The sequence below is a fragment of the Lissotriton helveticus genome, chromosome 10 (assembly GCF_964261635.1).
Source record: "Lissotriton helveticus chromosome 10, aLisHel1.1, whole genome shotgun sequence".
Taxonomy (NCBI): Eukaryota; Metazoa; Chordata; class Amphibia; order Caudata; family Salamandridae; genus Lissotriton; species Lissotriton helveticus.
Window position 1 is genome coordinate 334,406,485 of NC_136071.1, and position 17,888 is coordinate 334,424,372.

The 17,888-nt window shown below is 40.6% G+C and overlaps 1 protein-coding gene across 1 annotated transcript in view; it reads right to left on the bottom strand.

The window, feature by feature from the left end:
- WNT9A (Wnt family member 9A) overlaps window positions 1-17,888 on the bottom strand; it is a 211,674-nt gene that overhangs the window by 65,278 nt on the left and 128,508 nt on the right. Inside the window, exon 2 of the mRNA XM_078662479.1 lies at window positions 4,763-5,022. Coding sequence (XP_078518605.1) covers window positions 4,763-5,022 — 260 coding nt within the window. The remainder of the gene's footprint in view (window positions 1-4,762; window positions 5,023-17,888) is intronic.

A 17,888-nucleotide genomic window follows, 5' to 3' on the forward strand; every position in this document is an offset into this window, starting at 1 on the left:
CTCGGATTCCCCTGGAGTTACGGACAGTGGCCCATGAGATAGCTTTTCTTGAGTCTGCCCCCATCCTTCAGAGCATCAGGTTGTGCTGCTGACCTCAATCCCTCCGTAGCAGTTATTGATGTGGTTATTGGATGTAGCAATCTTAACATCTGGTCCTGATCACAGGGAAAGACTGTGGCCGGGCCATGATTTCCCCTACACTTTCAATGCAGAACATCTGGCAGTCGGTGGCACGTTCTCGCGCCATTATTGAGTGAGCTCTGCCAGCACCACATGGCGCTACATCATCGACTTGTTGAAAGTTACCAGGAAACAGAAAAGGTTGTGCCGTTGGTTGCCTTGCATCAGAGAGAACACAACGTCACCACGTCCTTTCCACCCCACTCGTCTAGCCACAGGCAGGAAAAGACCTGGCTAGGAACCTATGGCAAGCAGACTGATCTTAGGACCTGGAGAAGAAGCTCGATTTCTTTAATATTCGCCCAGTGCTTTCTGTTTGCTTGCTACACATCTACATGTGTTGAACTGTTAATTTTATAGGACGGTGGACCACTAAATGCACCACAATAGGGAGCAGAATATATATATTTTTTTCATTTATGCAGTTTTATATAGTGCAAACTCGACCTGAAGGTATTGGAGCACTTTACATGAGTACCTGTAAGGACACATTAATTTTTGGTAGGCATGGGGGAGATGAAGTGATTTGCCTAGAATCACGGGATGTTGATCGAATGCCGAGGCTTGAACCTTGTTCCCCAGCTCCAAAGACAACAGCTCTGGCCCTTAGGCCACATCCTTGCCGCACAAAGCTTAGTGCGAGACTTTGACAAATGAGGTAGGACCACATTCTTTTCTTTCCATTCACCAGTCACTCTTCGGGAAGTGATACTACTACGATGGATTGCTGTATGTCTCGATAGGTTAGTGCCTATTGAGCATCATGCATAATATGTTAGAAGAGATTTATCATTAAATCTCAACAAAATGAAGACCGAACCAGGGCGGATGCGTTGTTCTTTAATGATAGTGAATTGCACAGTAATGAGTGGCTTATGGATGTGCATGCTGAGCAATAAGTCTGTTCTAGGCATGAGCAGTGGGTGGAAAACTGTAAGGCCCTTATTTGTGAAGGCTTGCGCCGGCGTTGAGTTACTTTTTTGTGACGCTGCGATGGCGTAATCAATGCGCCACACTGCACACTATTTACAAAGTGACGCATCTAGGCAGATGCGCCACTTTGTAAAGCCCTGCACTACATTATACCTGCGTATGCAGGGTGGGCGTTCCCATGTAAAAAAAAGCCTCGTAGAAGTGGCGCCACTCATACCAATTGACTGTGTCACAATCCCTCTGCTTGCTTCAAGCAGGCGAAAGGAGTGATGCAGGGACTCACCCATGTGTAATTACACCATTGTTGGAGATGCGTCAGTTTACACTCCAGCAATGCGTCATTACTGAGCCACCAGATATGTCAGGATTCCTGACGTATCTCGTCAATCCTTGAGACATGGAGCGCCATAGTGTATATTTGGCACATCAATGGTCTCACAAGGGAGGCGCTATGAAAAGTGTTGCATCGCTGTTCACTTTTCATTAATGAGGCCTTAAATGTGCAGGGATTACTTGGTAGAAACTCTTCATAGGACAAGACGTCAGAAGTAGACCACCACCAAGTGATGAATTAACATTTCCTCTATACACATCAACCAAATATCCGACCTTGTCTGTAGTTTCACCGTGTCGCAAGTCATATTTATTTGCTTTCTTTTGGAATCATATATATTGCACATACACCAGTCGCTGCAGGAATGACTCGCGGGTGGGGGTCTGGTGGGTCGCACGGGGAGGGAGTAGTCATGCGGGGGAGTTTGATTTAATAAAAAAAAAATATATAAACTTACCTTTCTGCCGGCCGGGTCCCGCGTCTTCTCTGATCTCCTGCCCTCCAGGAACAGGAAGCAGAAGCAGGTAGCCAGGCTCCCTCCCTCCCCTCCCCTAAACCAATCACAACACTGCAAGAAGCATTGTGATAGGTTGGGATGCCGCCAGCCAGGGGATTATGGGGAGGCCATTTCCTTCATGTAGACTGCATTTCAGCCTGCATGGAGAAGGGCAGAGTGCGCATGACTGGCTTGGGCGGCCCCAAGGGGCCGACCAAACAGTCTTTGCGCACTCAGAGTGGCAGGCACACCACTCCTCCCTGACCTGTTGTCAGATCGGGCCCCCCCCACCCGCCTGCAACCAAAAATAAAATCGTAATAAATAAAAGTTATTACCATTTTATGTTTCTGCTTCTCGCACTGCGAGAAAGCAGAGGGGAGACATTCCTCCGCCCTAGTAGAGGAACCGCCCCCATACACCCTTGAGAAGCAGTAGCCAATTCGGATATTTATGTTTCTCTTTGAACCACATAGGTGAATTCGAAATACATCAAAAGCAGGAGAGAATTCATCAGGTTCCTGACCCTTAACACACGGTATTAAGAGAAACCCAGATGAACGTTTTTTGCCTCTTTCAACATGGCTGTGCTGCTTCAGGGAATATCACTGAAATACCTATGAAAATACTTCTTTTTGTGTTGTTTAAACAAAGTTTTGTACCACATGTAATGGATTTCACTGAATTGCTCATGTAGATTCCGGTGAGGCGAGCGCGGGCTGAGCAAAGTTTAAAATAGGTAGGTTTTTATTTGTATTCTGAAAGAAATGGTGTTTTGAGAGTTCCGTATGCACTGAAAAAAGGTGACTTCCGGCCACTCTTTTATCTATCATCTCTGGATTTTTAGTGGCTTCTCAGGATCACGAGGAGGTTGAGGAAATTAGTACAGAGAATCCTCGAGTGTATGCATTTTTTAAATTTGTTCTATATGTAGATAAATGCTGAGCCATCTAAGCATTTGAAAATGAGGCAAAGGGTTTTGAAAGTCTACCAATTACAGACAATATTACTCCCTATACAAGGGGATTTGCACTCTCAAATCAAGATATCGAAGTATGCAGCTCTCTCACAAGCAATCCGAGGTGCACATAAATGTTATTACTGTGCTTTGCTCGCTATAAACAACATTTTCTATTTGGCATTGCTCTCTGTGGTCATCCTATCTCATCACAAATTGTAAAATATTCCAATGCCTTCTTAAAGGGGTCATCCAGTGTAGGAAAACCAGAACGGTTCAATGTTCCCATTTCTGCTTCACAATCCCTCACCCAAAGGCATTGTAGAATGTTTTGTTTGCTGATTTCTGCTTCGATTTTGAGAGGTACAGTGACACCATTCACTCCATGGCCCCTTTAAGCGGGAGTCTCATTTGGATATAAAGTAAATTGATGCTGATGATGAATATCATGCTATGTATAAGATAGTTTACATTCTGGTGTAGTGATGCCACGTATCCAAGTTCTCCTTATCTGGTGAAAAGGAGAAACAGCCTGCATCAGAAGTGAAATACCAGGACACAGACATTGGTAAACTCCCGGGGAGTAAATTGCCAGATGCGAGTGACAGGATGCTTATAAGTGGACCCATCTTCATGGCTGTGCTTCATCATTCCAGTGATGCATGCTGCAACCCTAACACTGAAGAGCATGGCGTCAAGGTGACTGAAACAGAGGACCCAACTGAGCAGAGATGTTTCTTCATGGCCATATCATGTTGTATGTGGCCAAATATGATCAAACTCGGTATCCTAGACATTCCTTCTCTAGTGAAGGAAAATGTTTATTGCAGGTGCGGCCATCACAGGTAGCAGTGATTGGGTGGGGCAGGGAAAGTTAAATTTAAAAAAAAGTAAAACCACTTACCTTGCACAACGATGCGCAGAGTGCAGGGTAAGTGGTTATTTTTAAAATGTTTGCTTTTTCTATCCCGTCGTCTGTCCGCCCCCCCCACCCGTACCGCTCCGCCACTGCCCCCCCCCCCCCCACCCACCATTCCACCGATGTTACCTGTGCCGACAATGCCTGGTTTATTGGGATATACTCTTGAGCCAGCAAATCATTCCAGCGGCATACTACAAAAACACACATGGTGTATCGTCAATACCAATCCATTCTTACCCTTTCCCCATTTCTATAGAATATAATAGTTACTGACATGCATCCTAAGCAAACAACAGAACATATGTATGACTTACAGTGGAGTTTTATCTTGTGCAAAAGAGCTGGGAATGGTAATATTTTGCAGAGCTCAAAACTCTACCAAATTGTCAGGCACACAGATCTGCAGATTACATCTATTCAGTCTCACTATATGTGCAAAAAACCACTTAAGGTACACATTTATAGACACATTATGGTTATGGACGGTCATAACTAACGATGCACATTTTTGTGCCAGAAGGATTTTGTATAAATGACATGGAATGAAACTCAATTTAAAATGTTTGTTTTCTTTGTATCATTTGTGAAGTCGACTTTGCGAGTGAATTTACAAAGATATTCTTTTTTTAAAAGTGAATAGCTAAATATTAATGATGCGTTGCTATTGTGACAGTGTGAAGCAATGTTTACAACTTGAATTTAACATATTTGAGATTTGTTGATCTTAAAAACGCATATGTGTACATTTTTAATGGCTTTGGCATATTTACACCTACAAGGGTATAAAACAAAATGGTACTGTGAAATAATATGCTCTTTAAGTACAGAATTTTGGGAAGTTTATTGGGTGGCGAAAATCTGAACCTTTGCACACTTTGAGGACACGTAATTTCACAGACAATTAGAGAGAGCAGACCCTTCCTCGTGAATGGTGGACTTACCTCTTTGGAGTAAATTGGATCGGTATCGCCCCTCCAGAGTGCAATTCCACCTTTCGAATCGAAACTGGTACTGGCACTCCAAGGCGCTGGAGCTGATGGCTTCAACGAGGGTCTCAGCGACCCCTGGGTCTCGTCGACACATCCTGCGTTGCTTCCGCTCAAGCTTCAGCCGGTCACACACCTTGTAATATGCTTTGACTGCAGCCTCCTCCGTTTCTGAAGTCAGAGGGAGGATGGTCAAGGGTTCGTTCCCAGTCAGCCTGAGAAGAAGACAGGAAAAAAGAGATAAGAACCTCGGAGTTAGAGCAGACAAGCTGATCATGATGTAGATCCCAGTGAGAAAAATATCATTTTACAGTGTGAAAGTCCTCCATGGTTTTGGAGCTCTACCACATGTGTGGCTGGAAGATTGTAACAAGGATAACTCTACCAATGGCCATCAATGGATCCCCAAGTTTTCTTGTAATCTCATACAAATCTTAACACACAGTGTGCACGATTCATTATCTTTACATTTCAAAATGGATAATAGTTTGTACATTGTATTGCTTAACAGTTCATTTTATGCTTTAAGTAGATGCAATAGCCGCATAAAACTGCATATATAAATATGCTAATCAGCCACCGTTCCAGCTAATGAAATACGTAATATTTGTAGTGAAACGTTTTCCTCCTACATAAGGATGCCAAAGACCCTATCATTTAAAGCGGTGGTGTAACATATGCAACTAAGTGTACTATATTGACAAAGAAGAATAACTCACATCAAAAAACATCAATAAAGACAAAGTGGGCGTTCTACCTGAACCTTGGGTAGACAAGGGCAGTGGGGGCCAACCACCTCTTTGTGGACAGATGCACACCCAAAGTATACTGCTGGGAAGTACATGAGATTTCGTTAAAAAAATTGCGAGATTGCACATAATCAGAAGATCGTCACATATCAGTTAGCGCTCAAGGAGGAGTTCACACTGTGCCCATTACAAACAGTTTGCTTCCAAGAAAACATGTTACTGTCTTTTAATCAACACATGAATCAGAATCGTGAAAACTACTCCTCTTCTTGTGAAAAAAAATTCAGATGTGTACCTCATATGCACCAATCACGAATCAATAGTTAAAATCCAATATGTGTATCAAATTAATTTCTACATCTCACCTATCCCCTCCCCCCTCTCAGTTTTCCCAGGTAAATTTCCGCAGCTTAAGCCTGCCTACATTTACCAGGGAGAATGCCTTGTAAATGTTGATAAATAATTTGGTATGGTCACTTTTTGAAGTTCATTCAAACTCCCCTTAAGGACTCTAAGACAGGTGTTTCCTGAATTGCATGGCAATCGTTGTGAATAGCACAAAACGTACTACTATGATAGCCTTTTGGTGTACTACTTTCATTAATTAATGACTCAGTTTACGGAGTATGCTATAATTCATGTCTATTTAGTAGCTAACGAGGAAATTTAGAAAAAAAATACACATGCCAAGCAATATTTTATAATAAGCCACTTAACGCACAACTACCAATCAGTGCTGTGCTGTTTATGCGGATCACAATGCAAACACCAGGTCTCGCATCTGCGAGAGTTTAAGCTATTGACATTGTAAATGACATGTGGTGTGGTGTATTTCTTGATAATATTAATGTGCCTTGTATTATATGTTTTATTTGTATTTTCAAATGTACTCTATATTATATGACAGTGGTTGGAATATTGTATTGTCATGGTTCCTCCACCTATGCCATCCTGGTCTTAGATTGTTTGTGTTTGTCCAGTTGGGCAGTTGTTGGCTAGTCCCTGGGCACTCTGGACCGTATTACTTTTTAACTCAATGAAAAGACTCCTCGTTGTCGCCTTGCAGTCTTTACATGACAATGCCTTTTATTGATCTATTTTGATAATTAACACATAGATAAAAGGCAATGTCATTTACAATGCCAATAGCTCAAACTCTTTAAGCTGCAAGACCTATTTCATTTATTTGATGTTAATTGGACATATCCAGAAGAATGTAGGGCTCCATTCAAGAGACTGATTTCACCAGAACGTAGCCTCGAAACAACTGTTTTGCAACAGCAGAATTCTCTCTTTCAGAAATCACTCTCTGGGCACAGGCCTGCTTCACTCCGATTAAGTTCTTTTTTACAATACCCAGGGGATTGAGAAAAAGACAGCAGGAATATAGACAAAAGGGAGGATGAAAGAGAGCCCATCCAAACTATTAACTCCTCAATGTACACTGAACACAGGTTGTCAATGTCTCAGTACACACTGCTCCCCACTATGCAATTCGTAGTGCTCAATGACCATTGTGCGCTCCTCATTGTTCAGTACACTTTTCATACTACTCATTGCGTACTGCAAGTTACTTGTTGAGCACCAGTCACTGCTCAATGCATTCTGTGATTTCCCAATGATCAGTGTGCAACATGCACGATTCACCGTTACACCATGTACTGTTCACTGCACTGAAGTGTGCTCATTGAACACCATGTATGGCTCACTGGTCAATACACACTTCTTACTCAATGTTTTGTACCTACTTGACTTGCACCATGCACTACTAATTGTTCAGTGCACAGTACTCTATATGCAACAATCTCAGCACACTGCAAGCTGCAATGTGAGCTCTGCACTTCTCAGTGTTCCGTCCAAACTGCTTTCTGCACACTGACTTTTCAACAGTGATCACTGTGCACTATTTATTACATAATTCTAGCTGCTCACTATACACCCCAGCTACTCAGAATCAGAATCAAAATCAGAATTCTCTTTATTCGGCTGTGAACAACCATAAAAGCATGCAAGACATGCAAAAGTAGTGATAAAATGCATACAGATTATTAAAACATGTAAGTAAAATATGTAAAATCATCAGGTTTGGGATATTGACAAACAACAATCAGGATAAAAACAAACTGGGATGAATAAAACCAAAATTAAAACAGTCAAGTACTAATCCATCGATGCCCTGAAATGTATCTAAAATCATTGACTTCCTGGAGCGGACTGCAGCTTTGAGAAACAGAATCCCGTAGCCACATGTTTCGCCAACTGGTAATGCCAATAAAAAATGATATGCTTGCAAACAAAGCCGTAGATTCCTAACCTTCAATAATGGCATGAGGAAAATTTTGGTATACATTTTATAATATTACCAAGCAGTCTAAAACTATCTCTCTAGTTAGTTTTGCTTCTTCTGAGCTACAGATAGAAAGCGACAAGAGGACTGGCCGGCTATGGATGAAGTCACTCAGAATGTCTATGCCTAGTTTATTGTGGCAAATTCAGCTGGATGTTGACACGGGGGCTGACGGTATTCTCCAAAAAAATCGATTTTTCTCCCTTCTCGATGGTAGCCGAGTCTCCCACGCCCCATTTGCCTGCCCCAAAAGTTGCTGTAAGAACACATTGTGCTGCATATATTTGCAAGAGGTGTGTGAGAACCCTCTCTCTTGGGTGACGGAAGACTAAGCAGTGAGACAACAGCCCTGGAAAACTTGGTCCTACTTTGTGCAATATGGGCAGACCATGTCCCAGACGAGCTGAAAGTGATCACCAGGTAAGAGAAGGAGCTGGTGCTTAATAGCACTTCCTTACCCACCATAATATTTAGGGTTGCATGCACTTTGGGCCAAAAGTAAGTATAAAAGACTTAGTAAATCTAGTGGATACATCCAGATTGGCCATAAAATTGACAAAGGAGTGCACTAGATGACGCAAGGCGTTGGGGGTGCGAGCAATTAACACTGTAACATCCGCATACAATAATGCTGGTAAGGGGGAAACATTCACTCTGGGCACGTCTGGGGTCCACTTCCAAAGCTCCTTGCTAAGAAAATGTATGTACAAAATAAAAGAAGTGGGGCTAAAACACACCCCTGGTGAACCCCCCGACTGACACTAAATTAATCAGTGACTTCTCCTTTGTTCTCAAACCTGACTCAGGCCTTAGTGTCCGTATGCAAGGAGACGAACAAATGGATTAGGGATGGATCCATTTGCAAATGCATGAGAGATTGCCACAGCTTAGCCAGATTAACACAAAGACCATTGTCAGATCCACAAAGGCTAGATATAGTACAGACAGCTTCGCCACTGTATATTTTCCATTGATCAAGTTTAAGTCGAGGCATTGATCAATCATCCCTATACCACTGCGGAATCCATATTGGCACGTTATTTTCAGTGACCCAATCTACTACTCCATTATACAGGACTCTGCCTAAAATTTTGGCTGGTATATCTAACAGGGAAATCAGGCAGTAGCATTTAGGCTCTGCCCCCATGCCTTCGAGTAAGCCCAGGAGCAGGGGATCAGTGACCTGTTCAAGCTGTTATAAACGTTTGTCAAAAGTGGGCCCCAAAGATCCATGTTACACTTAATGTTAATCCCTCCACTACTCTCTTGGATGGTGGCCTTCACTTCCTGTAAAGAAATGAATGTGAGTGATGGAGCCTCCCCGGTCCATAGCAGCAAACCTACTGAACTGGCGTCGGAATACATTTTTCCAGAGTGCGCCACCATGTCCTCCCCATTCTTGTGACAACTGACTGCTGATCCACCTTGATCTAGGACAAACATACATGAGACAGCCTTCCAGAATGACTTGCTATCCTTAGTGTGGGCAGTGATACTTAGAAAGGACCACTGCAGGAAGAGAACTTATTTCTTCCTCATATTTATAGTTAATTTATAGGCTTTGTGCTACGTGGCCACTAAGTTACAATCATGGGGCCATGTATTTAAAGCCCTCCAAACAATTTGGTCTGCCCATGAACAATTGTAATCAAACCATTGAGGGCACCCAGACTGTGATCTGATAGGCTTAAAGAAAGAAAGTGTTATCCTCTCACAGAGAGCCTTGAAGGAGATTACAATTGCTTCACCAGTATCATTCGCTCGTAGGCAGCTCAAAACCATCAGCAGGTTGCACAATGTTCATTGTACACAGTAAGTTGCGTATCATTCACCGCTGAATCATTATTGCACCATATGCATTGTGCTTTGGACACTCCATGTTGAGCATCACACACTGCACTGTGTGGACAGTACCCACTGCTTGCCATACATCGTTCACTGCTTGACACTCTCACACCCACTCACAGACCCACTCAGACACTCATGCATCTACTCAGACACCCACTGAGACACTCATGCAACAACTCACAGACCTACTCAGACACTCACACACTCATTCGGACACTTATGCAGCCCCTCACAGGCCTACTCAAACACATCACACCCTCTCCCACACCCACTGAGACACTCATGCACTCACTCACTCTCAAAGGTTACATGTTACAGTTGAGAATTAAAAATTAAAAAAAACCTTAGCAATTCACTTAAAAAAACAAAGGTTACAGGGACGTTATAGTTAGGAAATAGAATTTTAGAAACGTAGAAATTCACTGAAAAAAAGAAAGGTTACAGGGACTTTATAGTTAGGCTCAGGTTTCACTCATACACAACCGTCCAATTCAGCAGTTATAGCTACTTCCGTAAATGTTTCGTAAATGTTTCTGAGACTTAAAGATATAGACTAGGCTACAGCATAAGTTAAATTACTATTAATTCTGTAATTGTAATTAGTAACACTATTCTAACATATCTCACCTGGGTTGCTGTGTGACTATCTGTATCAGTGTGTATATATGTATATATATGTAAATATATATATATATATATATATATATATATATATATATGTGTGTGTCTATTTTGCCGAGGAACGGCAGAAGAAAGCAGAAAAAAAATATATGTGTGTGTGTGTGTGTGTGTGTGTGTATACATATATATACACACACACACTCACATTATTTATTTATTTATTTAGTGATATATATATAGCGCAAACATGACCCAGAGTAGGGTATCAGAGCGCTTACATTTACATATCAAGAAACAGTTGTTACAACTCAAGTCATCAAAAATCAGTAGTTGTACATTGTTTTTGACAAAAACATTTAGGGTTAATATACATATGTAAGAACCACAACAAGGTTAAAGTTCGATGAGAATTAGCATTTGTATGATCTTGGGGGATCAATGAAAATGGAGTGACTGTTGAGATTATGGGAGATATTTACTCATATAAAAATATTTGGCTTCATGTTTAAAAGTGGAGATGGACGAAATTCTTCTCGGTTTCAATAGTAGGTCTTCATGACTCCGGGAGGCACGGCATCCTCCTGATAGTGTGATTTTCTGGGCTAGGTTCACCAGTGTTTTATAATGTATCATTTTGTGAGTGATACATGCTATTTTTAGATTTATTCTTGCTTTGTAAGGCAGCCACGTCAGAAGGGGTGTGATGCAGTCAAATTTTCTGGAGCTGGTTATAAGTCTAGTGGCCACATTGAGACAGGCTTTCAGAGGGGCTATTGAGATCTTGGGGAGACCAGCTAGAGTTGTGCAACCGTACTCAATCCTTGATATTACTAGTGCCTGGACTGCTGTTTTCAGGTCTGATTTGTTTAAGAAAGGTTTCAGTTTTCTGAGGTAACTTAAATGGAACCGGGCACTTTTTGTGAACATGTTAATATGTGATAGCATGTTCAGATTTCTGTCTAGTACAATTCCCAAAGATTTGGTCGAATTGACGATCCTCGGAGTACAGTTTAGTGCTGTGATCAGTTGGTCCATTCTAGGATGTTCGTAGCGCTTTTCTGGGGGAAATCAACAGGGATTCGGTTTGATGTGGGTTGAGCTTCTGTCGCGTTGGAACCTATAAATCATTTAGGGGTTGGATATTGTTGGTGGGGCACCCTTTGGACAAGGTCAGTGAGTTTGACTACTTGGGGATTAGGGACTATGTAATGGCTAGCCCAGGACCAGAAGAGCAGCCTGAACTTGATCCACCATTCCGCTGCTATCCTCAACAGAACATCACACACTAGGTGGATTTCCCCCACGCTCAAGATGTACTGAGCCAAGGCTATGGGTAGTGCCCTATAAGGGGCCAAAATATGGGGTAACTCAAACCTGGCCATGCTTGGGGTGGCAGAGAATACATTTCTGAGAGCTCTAACTAGACTCCCAAAGAATACCCCATAATGCCCATGAGACGGGACATAGGCATCGACTCGATGATCCATAAGGCCCAATTGAGACCACTATTGAATCGGACAAGGCTGAAATACTCTGCAGATCTGAATGAATATCTTGAGAGCCTTGGAGGATGGAGTATCCCTAGATAGGTTTGGTTAGATCAAGTTGCAATCCTTTGTTTCAAAGCTTTTAGTCAATATTGGCCTATGTGACTAAAGGTCGTCCTCACCATCCATGAACCACCTATTGGGGACCACCCTTAAGGATACATTTTGGGACCATAGACATGCTAGCAAAATGAGAAGTGTACCTGAAGGGTTGCTCACTTCTTTCTTCTTGGACTTCAAACTTGATTCTGCATTTGAGCCTCTCCTAGACTATTTCAACCCACCAGCTGCAAAGCAACTTTAGCTCAAATTGCACTTTGGCACCTTACCGTTAATGCCACTCCTAGTCAAGTGTTATCCCCAAACTGTCACACACATCACATACCCGGCCTGCTGGAAAACAGAAGAATCATTGGTACACTTTATATTATTTTTCCCTGGCTAAGCCGGACCCAGGAAAGCATGGATTATTCTTCTATGTAAACATCTTGGATGCCGATAGCTTCAGGCTGCCATGCGGCTCCTGGGTACAGAGGCCTTACAAATGGTTGTCTGTGCACTGTCCATGTATCTCCATTGTAGTTGTGTATTAGGTGCAGAGTGCTAGAGTGTCTGAGAGATTCCCTAGCACTGTATTTGCTTTATAAACTGATTTGTTAGGCTCACTCTTTACTTCCCTACCACAAAGCACGCCACTACTATTTTGCACTATGATGTTTTCGATGTTTTATCTCCCTTGTGTCTTATTCGATGTTTTATCATTACCATTGTATTTATAAACTCTTCTATTATTAATTATGATGTATACATTGATAAGACTCTTTCAGGATTCTTGAAAAGTTTTTTGTTTTATTCATTCCAAAGTGTGTTTAATTGATCACAATGATTTCCAACGGTGTGGCTTACTGTTTTAAAATCAGCTCTTTCTTGAGGTTCTTGTGTTTTATGTTTTGAATTAAATGTATATTGTATTTGTTTATGTACTTGTACTTTTATGGTTGGAAATACTGAATAAAGTATTTTTGATTGATATATATGATTGATATATAAGTATATATATATATATATATATATATATATATATACACGCACACGTACACACACATTATATATATATATATATATATATATATATATATATATATATATACACGCCTTTTGGAAATTGTTCATTCTTCTGTATTCGGAATTCTATCTCTAACTTGTAGGGTGTATTTATGTTCAGATGTGGTATGGTATGACTGTTGATTGAAGGTCGTGGAATGTAAGTAAATTATTTCACCCTCCAAAGTAAACGCTATATGTTTAGTTTCCTTATCAAGATGCAAAGAGAATCGGAAATACTAAAAAACAGGCCTTTTAGAAGTTTAGAAGAACTATTGAAATGATGGAAGTTATATCTTTAAGGTTATTTTGCTGCCCCAGTTAATATCCTGATCCTTAATTAAATATTTAAATGTATTTATGTGTGCATTCCTAGAGTAGCTCCTAAAACAGATATGAAGCTCATGAATGTTTAAAATGTGTGTCGCTTTGCCTGAGAAAGGCAATTTATAGCTATTGACAAGACGAAACATTGTCAACATTGTGCTGTATGTACGGATAAACGTGGTTGAAGACCTATCACGTGCATCTGATGGACACTTAGAACTGAATGCTGTCACTTGAACCTACATGACCACACTATGCCTTGCTACTCAATTACAGTGTATGAAAAAGTGATACTACTGCTGGTAACGCCCATCACCTTCATTGTTTTAACAACCACATGAGTGTCAAAGTTTGGCATACATTCTGAGCACCATATTATGTGAATTTAATTGCAATAAAAATCGGTTCAACTGTGCTGTAATGTTAATCTTTTTTCTTTTGTAAAATTTCCTTTGTCAAAAATCCATAAAATTAAATATTAAAAAAAAATCGGTTCAATAGCACACATTCCGAAGTATTCCATTAAATGTGAGTTTGCAAACCTCTGTCAAAATTCCTGGGGATCTCTAATGGATCTAGAAGTGTAGTATCATCCCTTTTCTTAAGGTAGATCTTCATTCATCTCCTGACATGCCCTAGTTTAAAACAATATACCTATCCTTTATCCATTCTCAAGGGATTATTATGCAGTGATCATCGTCTCACAGTGCACTGCTTAGTTGGTGCATCCACTCGTAGTAATTTTCCTCGAATCTGAGTGGAAGTCAGAGAGCCTTAACAGCTTAGATACAGGTAGGGATGTGAATTAGTCGTGGAGATCATAGGTTTTACAAGCTAATCATAGCGACAACATTTCTCTGGGGATATAGAAAAAGTCTAAACAATCTAAAAATCAATCAGTGTTCCTGAATACTTGAAGAAAGTTTGTAATTCTGGACAGTAAGTTAAAAATAAGTTTCCAGTGTGGCTTTCAAATCTTTAGTGATGGACAGAATAAGGGGGGTGGACGGATGGATAGAAGGATAAATCAAAGGAAGCAAGGAAGAGATGCCACATGTGGGTAATGAGCAGGGGAATAAGCATGCAGACACAGTAAAAAAAAAGAGGTCTGCAGAAGAGTAAATTGTATCATATGTGCATTTTTTGCTTTTTTAGAGAGTTAATGATACTGTTGCAGGTACCTGTGTATCTGTGTGTGGGCTTCAAGTTTCAGTACCATAACATAATTGATGAGCCAACAGAGACATTTGTGTAATCTGTAGGTCATATAATATAATCAAGCAGGGCAGATTGCACGTGACATCCTTCCGAGCTTGTGAAATTGAGTATCAGGCAATCATTTGAACAATCTCAAAACTAAGGCTATAAGTGAATCAGGAAATCAAACGTAAGGAAATCTGTTGTGGAGGAACGTGTGCCCTCTTTGTTTGCAATTCAGTAATTCAATGGTATGCTTATGAAGCTGGTGAATGCCCTACATGTTGAAAAAAGTTCCATGCACTCATTTTTCCAGCATCATATGCAGCCCTTATTACCCTCATATAAGGTGGACCATCATACTTTTCTTCTTCCTCCTTCCTAAGTACTTTCTATTTCTGGTGTCTATGCGGGGAGGCCCTACGCCATTCTCTCTTTTCTATCCTCCTATCTTTAGTCCTCTTCCTTTATTTTAGTAGCTTCTCCCATTTCACCCTCAACTATGTTTTTCATTTACTCAAGTCCTATGACCCTGCTTGTATCATCGACTCTATACCCTATTAGCTCTACTTTTACTTTTATCCCAGTAACAATATCTCTACATACACTCTTCCCAAGTACCTTTTCCTACTTCCCTTTCCATTACCCTTGCACTTTTTAACTTATCTTTTTTGTGTTGTGCTCTTAACCAACTTTTCTATTATTTTTGTCAAGTTTCCCATTTTTAGGAAAGGGTGTTTCCTCATCCTGTAAAATCATCAAAATGATTTTTCACTGGTATAAGCCTTAGGCTGGTGCTACTTATTTAGTTTCCTTGAGCTAAAACGAGGTACAACCATGATAAAAATAATGAAACCCCTAACACGTAGAGAAACGAGTGTTTTAGACCCCATAGGCTCTCGTGGGACTCCCACACATTTAGATCAGGACCGACTTAGACGCCCATTATTAGTAGCAACCTTTAATCAACCTGTCTCCTTCTAATGAAGTGTGGAATGAAAGAAAATACCTTCACTCGATTTGACATGCTCTCTAGGGAAAGAAAACCTTCTGAGGCTATTAATGAGATCTCGGAATGTGATCAAAGGGATATTTCACATGCTGTGCAAACGTGGGAACTTGCTCATGTGATGTTTTGCAAAGTCATCTGAAGTTTGGTGCAAGGCACTTACTTAACAGTGTTATGCAACCTCGAATGATTTGAAAGCTTTCTGAGGCAAACTGACCAGTCTATCATTCTGCAACAATTTAGGCTGTATTCGAAGTCGGTCCTTACTCCTACGCATGCGGACATTTAGCCACTATTCATTTGTGTTTGTTTAAATATGCCTTACGTGTGTTTTTGGATTTTGAAACTTTTATTAGTTTTCTATGTGGAAAATATATTGGAGAAATTCATACCTTCACTCTCAACCAGGTTTGGATCTGCTGCCTTCTCAGTTCCACTCTGAAAATTGATTTAATTGTTTACCTTGGCTGGAGTAAATATCAGGATAGGAAACACTTTGCCAGAAGTCTGTGAATACAGACAAATAAAAAAACTGAGAGCTTGTGTATTTACCATTTGAAAAGATGTGTTATCATTTAGAAGCGTTACAGAGTAGCCTAACCTGATATATGAGTAAATCACCAGTGCAAACTGAAGTTTTATGATTGAGAAAGATCAGATTGCACTAAAAAAGGATGATACTTTTTACACAAGTCAGCCCTAGGTGTACAAGGGGCGTTTTTTTAAAATCGTCCCCTATGTTAAGAACGGTCAGAATTTCATAGCATTTTGAGTTTTACTAGCCGTGAGCTGAGGCAGAAGAATGACAGGGGTAAAGTGAGCATCCATGCCAATAGTCCAAACAAAGGAAATTGATCCAGCCATCCATTCTGCTTTTAATTGTAGCATGAGAGTGTAGGAGTTTAATTTCAGCAACATAGGCCTGAAATAATGATGAAATACCCCATCAGGGAGTCTCATGTCTCAAAGGGGAACCTTAAAGCTGCCAAATTAAATTCTGAACAAAGATTAATAAGACCATCTCTAGTCCAACTGTGACCTCCATTTGATTTTTGTTCTTGTGCAGTTTGATGTAAATAGTCCCTTCACCACTCTGCTCATCCAAACTAATTTTAACGTTAACCACACTCAACTGCAGACTCTTTTATTAGAAACTCCCAGTCCACAGATACCAATTTCTATTTCTTTTTTTGCCTCGAAATAAATGAAAGAGATAGGTCTAGATTTTATCGGGAACGAAAAGGTAATGTGAGGTCCTAATATTGGAAGGGGTGTAATTTTCGGATACCTGTTAACATTTCGGGAGGTGCCGCAGAGATTCACACTAATTGCCCCAGCTTCTCTCACTGAGAACTCACTAAGGAATCAACAAAGAGAGTTATAGGTCTTGCGGTCCTTTATTTGCTGGTGAAAGCCCAGCAGAAATGCAGAGGCCCAGTTACTTCCTAGTGTAGGACTGTAACTATGTAACAAGAAAGCTTACATTTATTAATGAAATACAGACCCCAACCTGCAGGAAACTAACAAAGATTAGTTTCAAAATATGCCCTCAAATGGAACCAAATGAGAATACAATCTCATAGATTAGTTCTGTGAAATTTTCAAACTGTTTACAAATTAATTAGAAATCTGATCAAAGTGCCTACTGGTAATTTTCATCAGAATCGCCCAAACCCAGACACAGGATCCATGCCGCTTTTTTTGGATAGCTACTCAATATGTAAGTGACTCCAATTTAAACCTTTAGTATGTATATCTATCTACGATGGGCACCTCATTTTACATATAACAGAAATGCTTACAACGACCCTTGTTTAAGCTACAAAGTCAATAGTGACCACAACTGAGCCATATCTCAAAGCCTTCTGATAATAATGCTATCAAAGCACCTCAGTAGAGCATGTGTCTCTTCCAGATGGAAAATTTAAAAGAAATATCTGATCTCACAGAACTGTTACTTGATAGAATTGAGGACATCTTTTGGTTGATGTGATTACTTAGTCAGGAGATTTTAAGTATGATTAACTGATTGACTCTGTACGTTAGATAAGGGTACACTTGTGTATGCCAAAAATGGGATCCGTACCATGTGCTTGCTGGGGCTACGGTAAGAACCTGGATAACGGTCCTGGGGAACACCACTCGGGTAAATATAAGGTACATTTAAATGGAGGTTTTGCAGAATATTGCCATCCAAGAAATATCTTTACATCTAAATAGCATAGATAAAACATAGATTATATCTTTGCCAGTATTGGTGTCAAGTCCCGATTCACACATCAGCAGTCCAGGGGCTGACATACTGATGCTCAGCACTTGCCAACTATAAGAT